Here is a 19,998-nt window from a genome sequence, read left to right on the forward strand (position 1 = left end):
GTCGGACTTGTATTAAGAATGACCAAGCTACTCCAGAAACAGACCAGGGCTGCAGAGGTAAGAGGCACTGGAAAAACAGTTTTGTGTGAGGAACAAAAAATATCTATTGGCCTGGGTCAAGAGGATAAGCCATGTACGTAAGACATATTTCTCTTAGATTAAGCAAAGAAGAAAAGACTGGCTAGTGCCAAGTGTTGGACACTCAAGAATGCAGAAAGCATGTGTGAGGTAGAGCAACCAAGTCTCCAGAGATCAAGGGGAGTAATGCTGCCCAGCTTAATTTAATTGAATAGCACTAGGTAAGAGGTTGAAATAGACAAAATGATGGTCTCCTCACACGTGATTCAGAACTTAAAAACAAGGCCTATTCATTAAGCTCCAGACAAAGATAGTGGTGTACCTGCACTCCCTTAAAAGTCCCAGAGAAGAGACCAGTCTGCAAGGTCAATGACAAAGAAGAGGCCTTTGCTTAGGGCCTGACCGATGAGGGATGATCGACTAATTGGGCGAGTGGGTAGTAGCCTGACGTTCTCTGCACCTGAGTTTCATTTTGCTTATGTGCTGCTAAGCAGCCGAAAGTCCATGGTTGGGATAGAATGCCAAACAATCATAATGGTCTATGTAGCAGTGTGTTATACATTTTTGCGGAAACCAATCCGCTGCTGTTATTCTGCTATTAATCTGTGTTATATGTATTTAGAAGTAGATGAAGGCGTGCCTACCAGATAAAGGGCATCCAATAATGACACTAACACTTATACGAGCCATAGGTACATATACTGCCTTAACCAATCCCTCCCATCAATAGGTTTTTTATGTTTGCCACGTAGGATGATATAATAGCTGATGTATATTGAAGTATAAAGCGTTTGTACAGTCAAATTATTATTGTGAATGTGTGGTGAAGGATTCGTTGTTTTCCAGGGTTCCCTACTTTTTTGAGCTGATAATAAAGTAGTATTTTGCCATATTCTTTGAATCTGTCTGGATATGTGGGCCTGAGATCTCTATTGGTAATTCCATTTGGCACTTGAAACGCTGCACGTGCTAGTGCATAGTGTCAATAGCCAATTATGTAAAGCGTTCTTTTCGCAAAAGGAAATGTCATCAGAATTAAGAGTGGTCAGTTGCTGGAATTATTTAACAACACCTATTGCCCCGTCATGAGCATCCTCGTTGTTCACTAGTGGGCTTCGGAGTTGATAGCGAAAAATGTACAGCCATTTTCTGTTGGGATCTCTTGGTACTCTTAGAAGTTGCTTTGACGTGATCCATGAACATCTTGTATCGGTCTTGAGATACTTGTACGCTTTAAAATGATACACCAGCTCTCTGACTTTTATATACAACATAGACCCCACAACACCTAATCACAAATACCACATGCGTGTCTCTGGCGCAGGCTACAGATTGGTCTCTGGACCTGACCCAGACTGATATCCCTTAAAGTCTGGAGACTTGTCTTTGCCCTGACCCAGGCATGCCATTTTGTGAACCAGCTGTTCTGACCAATAGCAACCGTCCACTCGCCTTTGGCTCACATTACGCACCATGTGGGCATAGGGGCACAGCCGTAATATCATATGCCTTAGGGTAAAAAAATGACCTTCATAAAAATATGTAAAAATGAAATAAAAATAAATCAATGTACTATACAGTTTAAAATAAAATATTAAAATCCATCTATTTAATACAAGAAGAAATCAAAAAGGAATTGGTCCAGTAAAGCATTGAGTCCAATTGAAATGTTATGTGTATTTCTTTTATCAGGTAAACATCACTGTTCAACGTTTGCGTGGCAGTTTTGGGCAGGTTCGCCTCAGGTACCAAACCTCGAACGGAACTGCCTTTGGTGGCATGGATTTTACAGCCAAAGCAGGAGAGCTGACATTTATGCCAAATGAAACCGTTAAAGGTTTCTCCCTGGAAATTCAGGATGATGACTTTCCCGAAGGCCCAGAAGATTTCTTTGTGTCCATCACTGCAGTGGAGCTCCAAGGGAGGTAAGAGCAAATTCTCTTTGAGCAGTAAACCATCCCTGACACCATCACCTGATGGCACTGGAGGTCGCTCGCTGAAAGGAATTGCCTGTGAATACATTTGGATGGGGCTATATCTTTCTATACAGAACGTTTAAATATACATTGTGTTTGCAACTTTTAGAAGGCAAGTTTGATGAGGCTGTGACCATGAGGATGGAATTGCAGTAGTCAACCTGGCTGATGATAAGGGCTCTTGTGAGCGTGAGATAGTTGGGTGGTGATAGTAATTGTCTGCTTAGGGAAATTAGCTTAGCTGTGTATGCAGTGGGTGAGGCAAGGGCATTGGTGTGTTTAGACATGTTGAGTTCATCATCCAGGTAAACACCCAGCATTTTAACATGTTTGAGGACAGGAATGGTAGTGCCGTCGATAGAGTTAGTGGAGTAAGATGTGGAGAGCTTGCTAAGGTGAATGGGGGAGGCCACAATGAGAAGTTCAGTCTTATAGTTATTCAGACAAAGATTGTGGGTGGCCATCAGTTTTGGATGGTGGCATATATCGTGTTGATGGTTATGGTGTTCTTTAGAGTGGTTGCCTGGGATGGGGATGAGTATCTGAGTATCATCAGAAAATGTAGTGTATGTGATGTCAAGATAATCCAGAATGCAAATAGTAGCTTGGTGTAAGTGTTGTAGAAGGTGGGGGACAAGCAAGAGCCTTGGGGAATCCCCAAAGGTGCTGCAATGGGATCAGATGCCGAGATTCCAATGCAAATTCTTGCGGTGCTATCACCAAGGAAGGATTTTACCAAGGCAATTGCTTCAGTGGAGTAAAGGAAGTGGGAGCCCAGGTGTTGACAGAGCAAATTGTGATCAACCAGGTCAAAGGCAGCAGAGAGGTCAAGGAGGTGGAATATGGCAAGATTCCCTGCATCTCATCAGCTGTCCAGCTGCATTTTAAGGCCCAGTAAGGCAGTTGTGGTGCTGTGATTTGGTCAGAACTCTGATTGTCTTGACCCAAGTAAATGAATGTTTTCTAGGAAGTGTTGGACTTGAGAATTGGTGACACAATCTAGAATTTTCAGCAGAAAGGGGACTGTGCTGATGTGTCAGTAGCTGGTGTGGAAGGCAGGTCTAGTGAGGGATTTCTGAGGAGTGTGGTGATCCACGTGGATTTGATGCATTGACAATAGTGCTGGTTTTGAAGGAGGCATTCACAAAGTCGGTGATGATTGGAGATAAAGTAGGCATGCACAATTGTATGATGTTGCAGGGGCAGGAGTCACCCTTGCAACAGGAGGGTTTGAGGGATAAGATAGTCTTCAGTACAAGCTCTTCTGTGACTTGGGAGAAGGAGAACAGTGTGGTATCAGTGGGGGGAGATTGGACAGGGGGTTGGAGACTAGGGTGGGCGCTTTGGAGGGGAGTTGGGTTTTCTTGACACTGATTTTGTTCTAGAGTAAGTTGATTTTGTTGGATAGGGCATCTTGAAATGTTTCCACTATCATGTGTACCTTAATTGTATGTAATGGATTTTTCTTTGTGTTTCATTTCAATCAATCTCTTGAAAAATTGCTGTCATGATATTCAGATCCAAGCACTAGAAAATCAGTGCTGCAATAAAAGAATGGTCCTATAAAGAAGACAAATGCCACAGATGCAGCTGTGATTCACATAAATGCAGCCATTTGCGGCAGATGCATGCAAAGAAATTACCTACGCCAGAAGATGCATATGTGAATTCTGCCCCTAGTTCTTAAGAAGGGCTTGCCATATTAATTTCATGTGAAGAACTCGGTTGTGTGCAGTATCACCGGTGCTATTTTGGTTCTGGACTAGAAGAGGCTCGCGATTAGCACAGGCAGAGGGAGATTGGCTAGTACATCTTGACATGCTAATGAATGCAGATTCAGAAGTAACTACTGTCTGTGTGCCAGTGACATTCTAGGTGACTTGGACACACGGGCGCCCCAAGTGTAACACTCTTTTGTGTAATCTCAATGAGATTGCAAGCATGTGCAGGTGGAGTAATGCATACCGGTCAGAGTGTGGAGTCTTGTTGCCCCACAAGTTGAATAAAAAGGACCTGATCTTTAAAACTTATTTGTTCTTGTTTCTCAGTAGCTATGGGTATATGGGTGGATATCTGGTTCATGTCGCGGTTAAGGGTTCGCATTTATTTTAAGGGGTGATATCTTTGGCACTTGCTTGTGTGCATTGACCATGCAATAGGCAGTTCGAAAGCATATTCTTGTAGGAGAAATGCAGGCATAGACACGTCGTTACGTTGTTTAAAAATGTATTTTGTATTGCCACATCTGATATTTATTTATTTTTACATTTGTTTAGCGCACCAAACCCGGAGGCATCTAGGCGCAGGCATGGGGGAGGTTGGGAATACTTACATAGATGCACAAGGTTACTGGATTGATAACGTTGCGTAAGGAGGTGATTCACACATACATGCATAACAAAGGTAGCGGTTTGGAGCAGTTTGGAGCAGAGGGGCTATGGTAGCACAGCTAGTTTAATATGATCTTCTCCAGAGAAAACACATTTAATGGAGCAAAAAAATAATAATCCTGAAATCAGGAGGAAGCTGCATGCCAGTAACAGGAAAGGCAGCCAGGAGCACACTCCAAATAAACTCTCTCATGGAAGTGATGACGGTAAATCAGATAATGATAATTTGTCGCCCCGAACACCTGGCTATTCAAATGAATCAGAATGACCCATAGGTATATTGATGATAGCTAGATATATGGAGCAGGTTGTGGAGACTTGCAGAACGTTGTCCTGCCCTTTTGGCCATCTATGAATGCGCATAGAATGTGTGTTTGTTTGTTTGTTTATTTATTTGTAGCGCGCACCAGACCCGAAGGTATCAAGGCACGGGAACAAGTATGCTTTAGGCTTACAAGTTGCTTATAGGTTACAGGTTACATAGACAAAATGCAGATTAGTACAATACAACAGGTAATACATATACATTACAGATGATGATTCAATACAGTAAGTAGTCCAAATGCAGTGTGGGGCGCGCACAAAGTTCAAAAGTCCAATTTGTTTGCTAGGTCAACTGGGTCGTGAGGCTGGACTATAGGTCATTTTCTTTGAGATCACATTTGTTCTAAAATGTGGGTATGATTGGTCCATCCTTAATGTGCGTGGGAGGGAGTTCCACAATTGGACAGCTTTGACGGGGAAACTATTTCCACCAGTTGTGGTCATTTTGAACGGGGGAACTGCTAGGCAGTTTGTATAGGCAGCTCTTGTGGGTCTAGATGAAACTCTTCTTTTAAATCTCTCTGTTAGGTAGCTTGGTGCTAGGTTGTTGAGACTCTTGAATGTTATAGAAACAGTTTTGGGTTTAATTTTGTCGACTGTGGAAAGCCAGTTAGATTGTATTCTGGTTGTTGATATCTGAGCTCTCTTGGAGATTCCTAGTGCCGCTCTAAGGGCATTGTTTTGCAGTATTTGGATTTTTTCATTATGTATTTATTAGACCCCAAATAGAGGGTGTTGCAATAATTCAGTTTGGACAGCACAAGTGCTCTTGCCAACATGGTGCAGAGGTAAGGTCTAGCTGATCTGATCAATTTACAAGTATAGGTTGTGGAGGATGCCATAGCGTTTACTTGCTTTGCCAAGGTCAGACAGGAGTCGAGGTAAAAACCTAGTGTTTTTACCTCATTGGCAACTTTAATTGTATGGCCGTCTATGACAAAAGTTGTGTAGTCTTGGCTACGTTTCTTGATGTTCAGTGTAGTCCCCAGAATGATGAGTTCTGTTTTGTCATCATTCAGGCATAGACTATGATGTGCCATCTATGCCTGGATGATGAGGTATATCTTATTCACCAAGGCCAAATCCTGTTTGTAATCCCCAGAAAGTGGGATGAGAATCTGGGTGTCATCTGCATAGTTAGTTTAGGTGACACCTAGAAAGTCCAAATCATCAAACAGGGGCTTAGTAAAAATGTTATACATGGCAGGGGAGACACATGATCCTTGGCGTACACCACACATAATAGGAGCAGGGTCTGCAGCAGCTGAGGTGGAGAAGACCCTCATGGTTCTTTCACTTAAGAAAGATTTGATCCATGCTATGGCCTGGAGTGAGAAATGTGCTGCAGACTCTAGGTGGTTGCAGAGTATTTTATGATCCACCAGGTCGAAAGCTGCAGAAAGATCCAGAAGGAGAAGCAGGGCAGTTTTTCCTTGGTCTCTCAGCTCGTCAACCTGTGTCTTAAGATCTATAAGTGCTGTTTCGGTTCTGTGCTCTGGTCGGAAACCTGATTGCCGCGAACCTAGGAGCTGGTGCAGTTCCAAGAATTTCTGGATCTGTAAGTAGGCCACTCTATTTAAAATCTTTAGTAAGAATGGCACCGTGGTGATGGGCCTATAGTTTGTGGGTATGGCCGGGTCTAGTGATTGCTTCTTGAGGAGGGGGAGGACCCAAGATTCCTTAAGATTGCTTGGTATAATACCTGATGAAAATGAGGAGTTGATGAGTTTTGAGATAAATGGTGATAGGTCTCTAGCAGCATCTTTTATTATTTGCACCGGGCAGTTATCACCTCGACAGTTTGATGGTTTAAGTGATAGGATTATTTTTTCAACCTTCAGTATGGACACTTTGGTGAAGTTGAATCTTAATTCAGGTTTGGCTGTAGTACAAGGTATGTTAGTTTGGGTAGTTGTGGGAGGTAGGTTTAGTTTTTTCTTATCAATTTTAGCTTGGGGGGTGGCAATTTTGTCGCCAAGGGCCTTCTGGATGTCAGAGGACCATACCTTGTTTTTGACACAGTTATCAGGTATCGGGATAGGGTTCTCTAGTTCCTTTAGGATTGTAAAAAGCTCCTTTGTTCCTGATTTGGCTTGCATTATTCTAGTGTCAAAGATTTTTTTAATTCGCTTGATTTCAGATTTGTATTTTGTAGGTATGTCAGTAAGGGTAGCTTTGTTTGCCTCTGTAGGTGCTAGTCTCCAGGAGGATTCACGCTTGCATTTTTCTAGCCTTAGTGATTTCAAATAGGGAGTAAACCAGGCATTTAGGTGTGCTCTAGGTTTGCTGTTTCTCATTTTTAGCCGGGCAATATTGTCAAGGGCATTGGCCATAATTGTGTTCAATTCGTTGACTAGAGATGAGGGATCAAGATTGTCAGGCAGTGAGGTTAGGGTTTGTAGAACTAGCGGTAATAACCTGTCTATGATTATGTTTTTTTAGTTCCTTGTTAGCGTTGGAGGTGCTATACTGTTCTGTTGGGGTTGGGGGATTTTAGCCTCTATAGAGAAGGATATAAGAGCGTGGTCTGTCCAAACTTGTGAACTGATGGAGGTGATAATTGTGTTGCATTTATGGTCCGCCACCCAGTCAAGTGTTCGACCTTTCTCATGGGTAGGCTGTGTCACTCTTTGGGTATAGCCGAGCTCCGATAGGACATTGGCAATGTTTGTGGCGTGTGTGTCTTTAGAATCATTAAAGCCCAAGTTCAGGTCTCCTAATAGAATGGCTTGAGATGTGTTTTTTAAATTTTCAGAGAGTATCGTGGAGATGTCCTCTTCGAAAGAACCAATGGGTCCTGGCGGCCTATAGATAAGGTGTATGTTAATGGTTTGTGAGTTGGAAGTTAGAAGCTTGACAGTTAAGGACTCACAAGATTTGGTGTGCAGGGGTGTTTCTATTCGGATTGACAGATCAGTTTTGGCAATTAGTGCAAGGCCTCCTCCACGGGAGTTAGTACTGTCTTCCCTGAAAATAGAGTAATTAGTGGGCACAGCGAGCATCAGGGCTGCTTGGTGTAACCAAGTCTCGGTAATGGCTAAGAAGTCGTAGTTGCCTATTTCTATAATGTCTGCAATTTCTGTGGCGTGGGCTATTAATGACCTGGCATTAATGAGTGCTCTTTTAAGGGTAGGGCTGGGTAAGGCAGATCTATTGTATTTGGCAGGGCTGGTATGTCATTTGTAGTGTTTGTCTGTCTTGTCTTTGTGGATGGTAGCAGCATTTACAGAGGAGTAGTTTAGTTGTACACTATCCTTTTGATGATTCCTATTACGAGCACAAGTAATAAGGTATCTAGCAGGCAGTTTGTATATTTTTGATAATAGCGAACATAGCTTGGAGTTCCTTTGTGTAAGTTCACATGGAATGTTGGTTATAATGAGTTTAGGAGTGGGTTCATTTCCTAGGGTCTGTTCACATCCAGTCTAGGAGTACATTTGAGGATTTTAGTGGACATATCTAGGGGGGGGGTGTTCATAGGAGACATTGGAGACATTATCAACCTAAGGGCAGTCAGGTGCAGGAAGATAGTAAACATTGTAAACATGGACAAAATTAGTAGTTCAGGCATACACGATAGTACAGACTAGTTTAAGTCAATAGGCTGATCAAACTACGCAGAAACCTGAACAGTACATAGGCCAGTTGCAGTTGAAATAAAGAATCTCTAAGGTAGCAGGGTATAGTTATCAAAAATGAACATTATACTAATGCTATATAGTGTAGGTAAAGGCTGGCAGTATTAAAGGAGTCAGCTATCACAATAGGCGATAGTATTGGTAATCAACAATGGCGATTTGTATGTGCAGACATTCAATATCAATGGATAGGCAACAGGTTAAAGATGTTGTACATGTGTTAATCGTATAGACATTTTGGGGAACACATATTCTCACACACTAATGTGCAAAAGCTAAGCGTGGTGGTTGCAGTCAACAATGAGTGTAGTAAATTAGGCATAGAAAGGCAATTTGTTATCAATGTCCATTACGCTGTGACTGGAAGACGTAGCAACAAGATAATAGTTGGTCGTGTATATGGGCCTAGCGTGATAATGTTTATGGTTATCTACGCTGTAGGGAGCATGGTCTAGACTCACCTAAGTAGTAAATGCAGGAAGTTCAAATGCACAAAGAATCATGGCACCTGGCTCCTGTGGCGCTCTGTCAGCTCTGTCAGCACAGGCCTTCTTTCCTAGGCCGGCTAGAAGCCTGTCGGCTATTGGGCTAAAGTAAAAACAAATGCAGCAGCCAATCCGTTGCGAGTGAGGACAGGCACACAGCAATACAGCGTCAGGCAAATGAGCAAATCTGGGCGGCGGCCATCTTAGAAGTTGTTTGCTTCGTAGTTTCAAGTGGATCTGGTTCAGGGAGTCCAAATATACATGCAGTTTGATGCATCTGGACAGCTGGAGGCAACAAGTTTGTGGATATCAGGAAATACCTGACGGTGAGTAGCACGGATCGGGCGGAGATAAGGTGTGCACTGAGGGGCTTCAAGGCAGTGGATTAAGATGCCTGGAGCTTACCTCCTCTGCACAGCGCTTTTCGGTTGGGTGTGCTGCTCCTGCAGCACACGGTAGCGACAATGCTGGAGGGCTCCTGTTCCAGCATAGGAAGGTGTGGGAGTCTATTTGGACAAGTCTATGAGTGACAGCTCAGTAGAATGTTCCTGAAGGGTTGGTGTGGGACTGTTTAGAATATGCCAGTCGGGGGCCTGCACTGGAGTGCTTGAGGATGGCGGGTGGAGGGTTTCTCTCCTGTGTACATCTTAAGAGGACCTGGAACATGTATATAATGTAACTAAAGCTACCTGGAACTTCTAACACAATTCCTCACAGCTGGTCTGTGTCTGGAGTACAAGCAATCCTTGGAGACGAGTAGTAACATTGGAGACGAGTAGCTAACGGCCCTCAAGGAACTACGAGAAACAAGCAAGGAGAGCTCTAGTCAGGGATAGAACATCCATCGGTCTTCTCCAATGTGATATGAGCAAAGCTGCATAGGAAGCAGGCTTTCTGTCTGTCAAGGGAAGTACAGAGGAATAATAGGTATTGTGATCTGCATAGCTCAGCAATTGGACAGCCCCCGCCAATGCCCAGGGGTAGGAGACAGGAGGAACAGGTGGACTTTCAGCCCACAGGCAGGGTTCCATCAGACCAACGTTGTTCAGGGATGAAACAAGGAGTTTTAGCACCCTGGACGCTAAGTGTAGCATGGCCACAGGTTCAGGACCACAGAAATATTTGTATGTGGCAACCCAATATAGTTTACTGACTCAAAAGTGCACCAAGTAAAAAGCACAGGCCCTCCGTTTTGCAGCTTGCCAGTGCACGGTGCCCATTGGGCAGATTGTCTATAGCGTACATTGGTTTAAGGACAGTGGCTTGGCAGTATCATTCACAGCTTCAAAAGATAGAGAGCAAGCATCAATGGCCCAAGTAAGTATTCATGGACACACCCAACACATTGCATGCACCCACTGGCACCTTGGTTTTGATCTGGCCAGGTCGGGTGCACTGACAGCAGAGTGGCTGTGAGCTTGGCATTGTTCAGCACTTCCCTTCCAGTGATGACATCTGCAAGCAAAGGGACCTGCCTATCAGTATCCTGTTGGAGTTCTGTGCCAAGCAAGGCATTCCCGACTGGAAGGGATGGGTGAGAGAATTGTGCTCTTCACAAAATATTGCCAGCAGGAGATGAAACAATGCATGATACAACGGTGCATAGGTCGTTCCACAATGTAACTAACATTAGCACCCTGAAGGGGGGTGTCAGCCCATCAGGAGTCTCGGAGCACGGGCTGTACTCTATGGTACAATCATACGTTCTGAGCTGTCTGGGCATCCAGCGCCCTCTTCCCTTCCCTGCTCTCCCTTGCTCCCTCACCATAGCACCCATGTATTTTCCCTCAGGGGTGCTAAAGATGTATTAAAAAAAAGAAACATACCTTTCCTGCGCGGCCCGGCGCCGGCAGTGCTGCTGTCCCCTCACTCCATTTTCCATGCTGATGACGTTAAAATCATTGAGATGGAAAATGGACTGAGGCTTTCAGCAGCACTGCGTGCCACTGTTGGTGCCGCTCAGGAAAGATAAGTTTTGTTTAAAAAGTATTATCTTTTTAAAACTTTAACATCCGTGTAGGGGACTACACGGGTGCTAATGGAGATATGCCATTCGGTGGCGGGTCGAACCTTTCGGTAATGGCACCGCCATCCTCATTAAGGGACACTCTCTGCACTCGGGCCCTTAACTTGGGCAGCGGGCCGTTACCTACAGCGTCAGGCTTGCCACCTCGGGGCATTTCGCCTCATTATTGCCAAATCCAACGGACCTACTCGAATGACAGCTCACACTTTAAAGGCGTGGCATGTGCAGCTCCAGAGGATGATTGCGTCAATTCCACCATGCCTCGGGGTCACAGGCCACACTGGACACTTGAGTTCCATACAAGGTACTGTTTGGAATTTTAACGTGCAAACTCTTTGAGGCTCAAGGCAGAGCAGGACATCTTCAAGGGCATTGCATTTTTTTCATTTTCTCAGTATATACTGTGGCATTGGTGCTGGCCTACCGGTGGGAATTGCACCAAGTCCGCTATTTTGTATTACTACGGGTCTGTGCAGGTATGCAATATGAATAATTGGGATGTAGCTATGCAGATCTGGCATGCCGTGTGCACTGTGTTTGGTGCCCCTATGTTTAGGCTGTGGGTATTTAGAAAGCGAGCCCTATCTTTCCCATGAGGATTCTGGACATGTGGTTGACATTGAATGCACACATTCCATCACAGTTAGGTTTGTCACCGTTGTTTTGCTGAAGTGAATTCATTTCCAGTTAAATGCTGTGGCCTTTAGGGAAGAGGTCAGTCATTTACTGTAATGTTTGTTGTGACAGGTACCTCAGGGCATTGGGATAACAATAGGTAGATTCCTATCTATAAGCTTTAGAATTAGACCTCAGAGAATGTGTAGGTTTACGCGTTATTCACGTTTAGTTAGTCATGACTCTAAACCCAGCTGTTAGTAGGTTACTAGTGGATCCATTTTACTTTTCAGTCTCTACGTTGGGACACTTGAGATTATGTCCAGTCCTGTGATGCTGTGTGTTTGGTGATACGTGCGGGTGCGTCTGGTGCAGCGAGGAGTCAGGTGACACAGGTTTTTTTGCACATTTTAGCTGGAACTTTCCTATGTATGCGGGGTTTTGCGTCTATTGCATAGTACCTTCCTGGGATACCAGTTGACTCGGTCTGTCTGTATTTTGGGTAGTGGTACTCATTTCTAGGTGAGTAGCGAGTTGTATATTGGTGAGGGTGGCTGCACTGCTTTCATTTTCTGCTGGCTACGACGAGTCAACTTGCGACACATTGGAGGGTAGGTGTGACACCACACAGTGGCAGGTAGTCTTGTTTCGGCATAGGCCTGTCTAGGTCGGCATGCCCAGGCTCAGGGATAGGTGTATCCTAGCCCTCGTTGAAGTGGTGACCTATGGTATGCACGTCTGAATGCTTGGAGAGTATTTCGGCGGTGCAGGTTTGTGCTGGTTGTGATCTCGCATCCACCCAGTTGCTGCTGTGTGTTGATTGAATGATGTGTTGTAGGCAGATATTGTGGTTGCACTTCTATATGTAAGCAAGGAATGTGTTGTGACTGGCTGAATCTTGTCTTGCCCTGCTTGCCATCTAAGAATGCTAGTCCTATATAACGTGTCTATGAATAATGGCTCAGTTTAAAGACGCTGAACGTTTGGTGTGTGAATGTTCTGGACATGTCAGTTGGAGGCCTGAGCTGGAGTGCATGAGGATGGCCGGTAGGTGGTCTTTCCTTTATGTACCTTCAGAATAATTTAACTGTACATAATGTAAAAAAAGCTTTTCTAAGTAATTGGTCAAAGCTGGCCTGTGTCTGGATTACAGTCAATCCTCTTTCCATGTTCCATACATTTTAAAAGTAGCGTTACTCCACACATAGCTCAACACCCCCACAGACCATTCATTATTTACCAAGAAATTGGTAAGCCGGGCATGGCACAACAGCAACAGCTTCTACACCTGTGCTAGTGTGTCCTGTGCTAGTGTGCGGGCTGTGATACCTCTCGCCTACAAAAGCAATCCACGCCATGTTCTCCCGCGTCTCCCAGCACTCAAGGGAAGACACGCCTCTGCGTACATTTTCTGATGGAAGTATTCTTTTATTAAACCGCATTCATGCTCAGGCAGTCCTCACACTTGCAGCAATGTTTTGGGAGCAAAGGAGGTTGGCCTACACTAGCAAATGAATGTTGCAATACAATTTCATAAGAAGTCTAAAAAAATGAAATAAAAGCAGTTGCATTGGTTCATTGGTCTCAATGCTGCTACTTTCTCACACCACCCCTTCACCATGAGTCAGTTTGCACTCAGATAAATATGCTAACCTCAGAATTCTTAATTTAATTTAATTCATGGTTGGGAGAGAGTCTGAACCCCACTTGTAGACAATTCCCTGCTGCTTTGTTCTCTTATTCTGAAGTGAAAGAGGCAGAGAGAAGGTTGTGGGGCAGGTGAACCATCAACACCCACATTTCAATGTGTTCTGCACAGGCTGTGCACATTCCCATTTCTGCTACTGCCCATTGTCTTAATGGTGTCGGGCACTCCAATCACATCGGCATTTTCTACTGGGCACGCACCAGTGTGCAAGGCAAGGGTATAGGGATCACGCACACACATATTTAAGGAAACGAAGGCACAACTACCCTCTTATGAACTAACATGTTTCTTCTTTTTAAAATTATAGTGGTTACGACTTTACTGTCCGAGACAATGGACTTCAGATCGACCAGCCTCCTGGAATAGGGAATGCCTCCACGGTCAGAATCATTATAATGAAAAATGACAATGCGGAAGGCATCATTGAGTTTCATGCCCAGTTTCTTGATGTCCAAGGTACGTAGGCAGCTTTTGGTGTGTGTGAGGGGCGGGGGTGGACGGCTCCTGAAGGGGCACAAGGTTTCTAAACAATTCATAAATGTTTTCCGGGAAGGGTTTCACATTTTTCCTCAAATTAGCAGGAGCGGGCAAGCATAGCGAGGGAGCTGTAAATAATGAAGGAGGATTCGGGGGTGGGGGCTTCCCCCTGGAGTGACTTTTTTTTAATTAAAGTGTATAAATGATGCATTTTGAAGACCAATTTCTTTTTTTTTTTTTTAAATCAGATGAAAAGCCTTATATTTTATAATTGTTTCCCTAGGGAAACAACACAAATATCCAATACATTTCATGATTCATGGGCATTAATGCCTGGTGAATAATTTGAGTGGAGGTGTCCTAAATATTTCCTCAAATTAGTGCAAGTGACCGGGCTTAGCGAGGGAGCCCAGAATTATTAAATGTCAAAATGTTTTTTAAATAATGTGCTGAAATAATGCATTTTGCAGCAGAATCTTTTACCAGAAAAGTGGCAAAAAGCCATACAATTTACAGTTGGTTCACTTGGAAACATCCAGGAGATGCCATGCTACCAACAGTGCACTACATAGGAGCACTTTACACTATTTCCATGCGGCTGCTGCCACAGCCTATCTGTGCCAGTAAGATGCCAGTAAGAGTCACTTTAGATTACATGCATGATGCACTTCATGTATGTGATTTTAACGTGACCATTACTGGCATAGATGGGACAACCTATTTCTGCCCCTTAGGGTTACTTTAAAACACATGCATGAAGGCTGAAGCGTTTAATGCATATGTTCATGAAGCAGGTGCCACACCCATCGGTAGCTGTTACAGGCTCGTCCTGCTCCCCCACGACACATCAGGCACTCAGACACAAATAATACACAGGAGACCAAATGTAGAGAGACATGGGCTGCAATGCAAGTGCTGCTTACTGCTCTGCCCCCGCCCATGCCTGACTCAATCCATTCTCCACCCATAAAACAGCACGAATAATGCATCTATAATAACAAACAGGTCAATTCTGGGGAAGCAGTATAGCCTGCAGTTGCAAAATGCAATGTCATATCTGTGAGGCAGCCTCTGACCTTGGGGATTTGAACCAGCAGTGTTACCAGCTGTGCACTTCTCAGAAGGGGCTCCTGAACTGACCCATGCCTGAAGTATCACGCATTCCACAGATCTGCTCTGCTTTGATACCTCGCTTGGCATGGGTGTTTCAGCTGTAGGTCAGTCTGTAGGCCAGTCTCATTGCATCCATTGTGTCTCAAAGAAACCAAAAGAAAATGCAGTATCAGAGTTGGTAACATGCCCAATTTGTTTTCTCGCTTCTCATTTTATCGATGATCCACTATACTCGCTGCCCAAAGCCTTGCACTACTTCTACATAAAGCACACTGCAATAAAACTATTCTGATATATACATACCCGCCATATTGTAACTGTAACTGTAATCCGTGACTGGTATTGGCCCTATCGCACTTTAACACAGGCTTTCGAACTCACACTCCAACCGGGTGCACTCTACAGCATTGACCCTACACCATCTCTCTCCGACCGGCCCTCTGACTGTATCACAGGTGCCTAAGAATGCTCTGACCCGATTGCAGGCAACCCTATATTGTACCACTGCAGCACTCTAAGGGCACTCGGCCTCATTATGACCCTGGTGGCCGTGGTATGAACGGTGCCAGTAAGGTACCGGCACCGTTTATACCGGGCCGCCACATTACGAGTTTGCTCGCGGGTGGCGGTATGCATGTCTGGTCTGGCCAGACTTGCATACTGGCACCCGCAAGCAGACAGGATGCTAACAACAGACTTGTCATTAAGGGGTCCTTTGTTAACATCCTCCCCATTCCCATTTGGCCCTATGGGGGCTCAAATGGGTAAGGGGACGTACCGGGTATGGGTCCTGAAATGGGATTTACTGGGCCCGCAAATGTTGGAATGGCCTGGTAAATCCCATTTTACGGGACCCGGACCCGAGTTTGGGGGTAGCCATGCCGCTAAAGACGGCATGGCTACCTCCAAACTTGTAATGAGGCCCACTGTCTCTGTATTATTCCTAGACTCCCTGAAGAATACAGCATCCCCTAGTTAAGGTTGAAACAGGCACTGTGAAAAACACTTTTTTCACCTACATGTTGTATTGGTGTATACTCCTCTCATGCAGGTCAGGAAGGGGAGCTACAAGAAATCGACACCAATACATTACAGGCTTGTCCTGCTCCCGCACAACACCTCAGCCACATCAGTCACTCTGACACAAATAATACACAGGATACCAAATCACGAGAGAAATTAGCTGTAATGCAAACACACCAGTGCATGGGAGGGCTGCTTACTTCTCTACCCCCTAGGCCTGACTCATCCTTATATACAAACAGAGTGGCTAAATCCATTCTCCACCCATAAAACAGCACGTATAATGAACATATAATGACAAACAGGTCCATTTCGGGGAAGCAGTATAGTGTGCAGTTGCGAAATTAACTGTCATATCTGCAAGGCAGCCTCTGGCCTTGGGGATTTGTGCCAACAGTGTCGTCAGCAATGTGCTTCTTAGGAGGGTCCTCAATTGGCCTGGGTGTTGAGCTGTATGTCAGCTTGTAGGCCAGTCTGTAGACCAGTTTCATTGCATCTGATGTGCCTCAAAGAAAGCAAAAGAAAATTCAGTATCAGAGTTGGTAACAGCGGCTGGTGAATTTCTTAGTTGGAGGGGTGTAAATATTTCCCACAAAGTGAGCCTAGCCTAGCGAGGGACCCTGAACCAAAGTGGGGCTAGAGGGGTTCCCACCAGGAAATACCTTTTAATATTGGATTAAAATGATGCATTATACTGCACACTTTCTGTAAAAATCTGCGTAAAGGGCTAAACAGTTTGTAATTGGTTTCGTGGGGTAACTCCAGTCCAAAAATACAAGAGATGTAAGTGCCCAACAGTGCACAGAAGCATTTCACAACACTGTTTTGCAATGCCTCTGGCGACACTATATGCTGGTATAAAAACATTTTCACACTGACGGTGCCCATACATTTCCATGATGAATGCACCAATATTTGTCAGAATTTCTATATAAGAACATACTCATGTTTGCTTTGCACATAATGCCAGTAATAATAATATAAACAAACATGTCCACACTGGCTATGCCACTATATGTCTGTATCCTCACAAAAGAACATACTCCTATTAGCTTTTCCTTTAAAAACGCTATGCCACAATAAGAAAATATGTCCAGACTGGCTGTAGTCTAGTGTAAACACGTACTAACAGCTATCATGTTTGCTTTATCCTTGTTGCCCAGTAAGAAATTCCATGACCAAGTAAGAAATAGCTAGACTGGCTGCACCAAAATGCCAGTCTAGCCAAGTAAAAACAGATATCATGCTTGATTTATCATAAATGCACAGTAAAAAAAGAATGCCACAGCAGGAACGGTCTAGACTGGCTGCACCAAAATACAAGTCTAGCCACGTAATAACATATATAATGCTTGGTTATCATAGATGCCCAGTAAATAAAGTCATGCCACAATAAGAAAGGGCTATTCTGGCTACCCCAAAATGCCAGTCTAGCCAAGAATTAACAGTTAACATACTTGCATCATCATAAATATCCAGTAAAAATATCATGTCACAGTAAGAAATGGCTATATTTTACCCCAAATGCTAGTCTAGCCAAATAAGAAAGCTTAACATGCTTTCTTTATCATCCCTATCCAGTAACAAAAAAAAGTCATGCTGCAGTAAGAAATGGCTTGATTGGCTGCCACAAAATACTAGTTAAGCCACGTAACAACACATCTTTAACAAAAGATGCCCACTAAAATATGCATTCTTAACGTGAACCCACCCACTCCCCGGCCCAGTACATACACATGTGCATACCGATTCACACACAAGATTCACTCAGTCATTCACATGTGCACCCATGCATCATACCGTCACTCATTTGCACCCATAATACATAAAGAAATCAAATCTGACCTGGCTGCAGCCCGATACTCACAGACTCTGCCACCTCCAGAAAGCCTCCAGAAACTGAGCATAGAGAACAAGAACCAGCAACCATGCTTCCTGGTTTCTGCACAAGCACAGAGGAGCCGCAGCACTGATGAGGTGACACCCCACTCCGTTTGGATGTGCAGGGAGATGCAGGAGTGCCAACTCACACATACAAGCATGCAGTACCCAAGCCTACAACCACAATGGGCCATGCAAGGCTGGGGAAGCAAAATGACCCCAGCCTTGCATGGCCCATTGGATATGTGTGGCTGAGGTACAAACTGTCAAAAGGAAACCATGTTTCCCTTTGACAGTTCAAACCAGCCCTGGAGTGTTCCCTCAGCTTCACCACAAGCAGCTGCTGGAGCGCTACTTGGCTAGTGTGGCTCCTCCACAATGTGCAAGGGTTCTCGTGGGTTGGTGACCCCCCGCCAATTATGGACAAGCTGCCGCATGCCACAATCTATGCCAGTAATGATCAATTTAAATCACACACATGAAGTGCTTAATACATCGAATTCTAAGTGTCCATTACTGGCATAGATAGGTTGTGGCAGTAATGGTAACTTTAAAACTCATGCGTGAAGTTACTGCCACAACCTATCTGTGCTAGGAATGGTCACTTTAAATCACATGCATGAAGGTTGAAGCGCCCTATGGATATTATTTAACGTGACCATTACTTGCATAGATAAGACAACCTATCTATGGCGGTAATGGTCACTTTAAATCACACGCAATGAAGCGCTTAATGCATCTGATATAAATTGACCATTGCTGGCATAGATAGGTTGTGGCAGCAGCTTCATGCATGTGTTGTAAAGATACCCTTACTGGATTGAACAGTTTGTGGCAGCAGCTTCATGCATGTGAATTAAAGTGACATTACTGACATAGATCTTTTCTGTAAAATAATGTAAAACATGCATGAAGCTGCTGACCCACAACCTACGTGTGCCAGCAGTCTCTGCAAGGGACTTTCAGTGGCCAACCATACAGAATGTGCGGTTGGTCACTGTAAATCCCTTGACACATTCATACATACAGACACACATTTATACACACACACACACACACGCACACATGCATACTGGGTGCAGAAGTAAGGCTCGGGCATAAACTGGTATGTCTTTGGCTATCGACTTTTATTAATTATAAGAGGGTAGGAACAAGGCCTCTCCATCCCTAAATCTGAGAGGGGTTTCCATACCTCAAAGGAAACTAGTGAAATTGTCAGGAATTCTGAAACTACAAAGTTTGTCACTGTTGTGTAACAAAAACCTACTTCTGTCCCTAACACTAATAATCTAACAATAACTGTGCGAGGGTGAACTCCACTCAAGGTAACATGTGTTCTCTGTGTTTTCAAGCAAACACAAAAGTTCCCAGTTTCACTGGTAGAAAAATGTGATGCAACATAATATTCCAAAATACAAGATTTCAAAGCTAGGGTTGTGCTCCTTTCCCCTAGACGTCTTCTTATCTCAAGTTGTTCGATACCTCACGAGGAAATGTTTCTTAGTTTCACAGTTCGTATTTCCTATCAGCTTGGCACGCTCCTCTACCAAGCATAGGATTCCAATACTAAGGTTGTGTTCCTTTCCCCTAGTCTGCTTCTTATCACAGTTCTTTATTCTATCAACTTGTCACAGTCTGCTACCAACCATAGGACTCCTTTTGTCAATACTTGGGTTCTTGACCCTCTTGTTCTCAATCTCTCATGTAAGTGCGGGTCCCAGACTCACAACACTTTACACGGCTTGGCTCACTCTCCAACCCAGAAAGCTTTCTCTCTTGATCTATTTCTTTTCCTCTCACAGGGTCCCAGACACACTTTGCTTTAAACGTTGGCTTCTAAAATTGGTGCGAGTCAGAGACTTGCCCTGTTGCATTGTATCCCTCGGTTCTCTCTCCTGCCGAGTATATAATTCTCATTTTCTTCAGGGTTCCAGACCCATTCTTGCATCAGGGTCTTAGAACCTCTTATTCTTGGGTGTGGGTCCCAGACTCATGCTGTTGTGTTGTGTCCTCTTGGCTCACTTTCCTGCCATTTATACAACTGTCTCTCATTTGCTTCAGGTTCCTAGACCCTCTATTTTCAGTTCCTGAGCTCACTCCATTGCTTCCTCAGACCTCTCACAGCTCCCGGGCAACCCGTGTATCTGTTTGCTTCCTTCTCAGAGGTACCAGCGTTTCCAAGGCAGCTGTATCCCTTATCGAGTCTCCTGTAACATTCAGGTGTCCAGCAGAGTCTGCAGTGGCTCTGTAGACTGGTGCCTTCC

General features: G+C 44.3%; 1 protein-coding gene across 2 annotated transcripts in view; it reads left to right on the forward strand.

The window, feature by feature from the left end:
- The window catches only part of ADGRV1 (adhesion G protein-coupled receptor V1), a 2,479,945-nt gene that overhangs the window by 1,134,834 nt on the left and 1,325,113 nt on the right, over positions 1-19,998 (forward strand). For both annotated transcript variants that reach the window (XM_069627623.1, XM_069627624.1), the window contains 2 exons: positions 1,771-2,003; positions 13,548-13,696. In XM_069627623.1, coding sequence (XP_069483724.1) covers positions 1,771-2,003; positions 13,548-13,696 — 382 coding nt within the window. The remainder of the gene's footprint in view (positions 1-1,770; positions 2,004-13,547; positions 13,697-19,998) is intronic.

The sequence above is a fragment of the Ambystoma mexicanum genome, chromosome 6p (genome assembly GCF_040938575.1).
Source record: "Ambystoma mexicanum isolate Mex_15411 chromosome 6p, UKY_AmexF1_1, whole genome shotgun sequence".
Lineage (NCBI taxonomy): Eukaryota > Metazoa > Chordata > Amphibia > Caudata > Ambystomatidae > Ambystoma > Ambystoma mexicanum.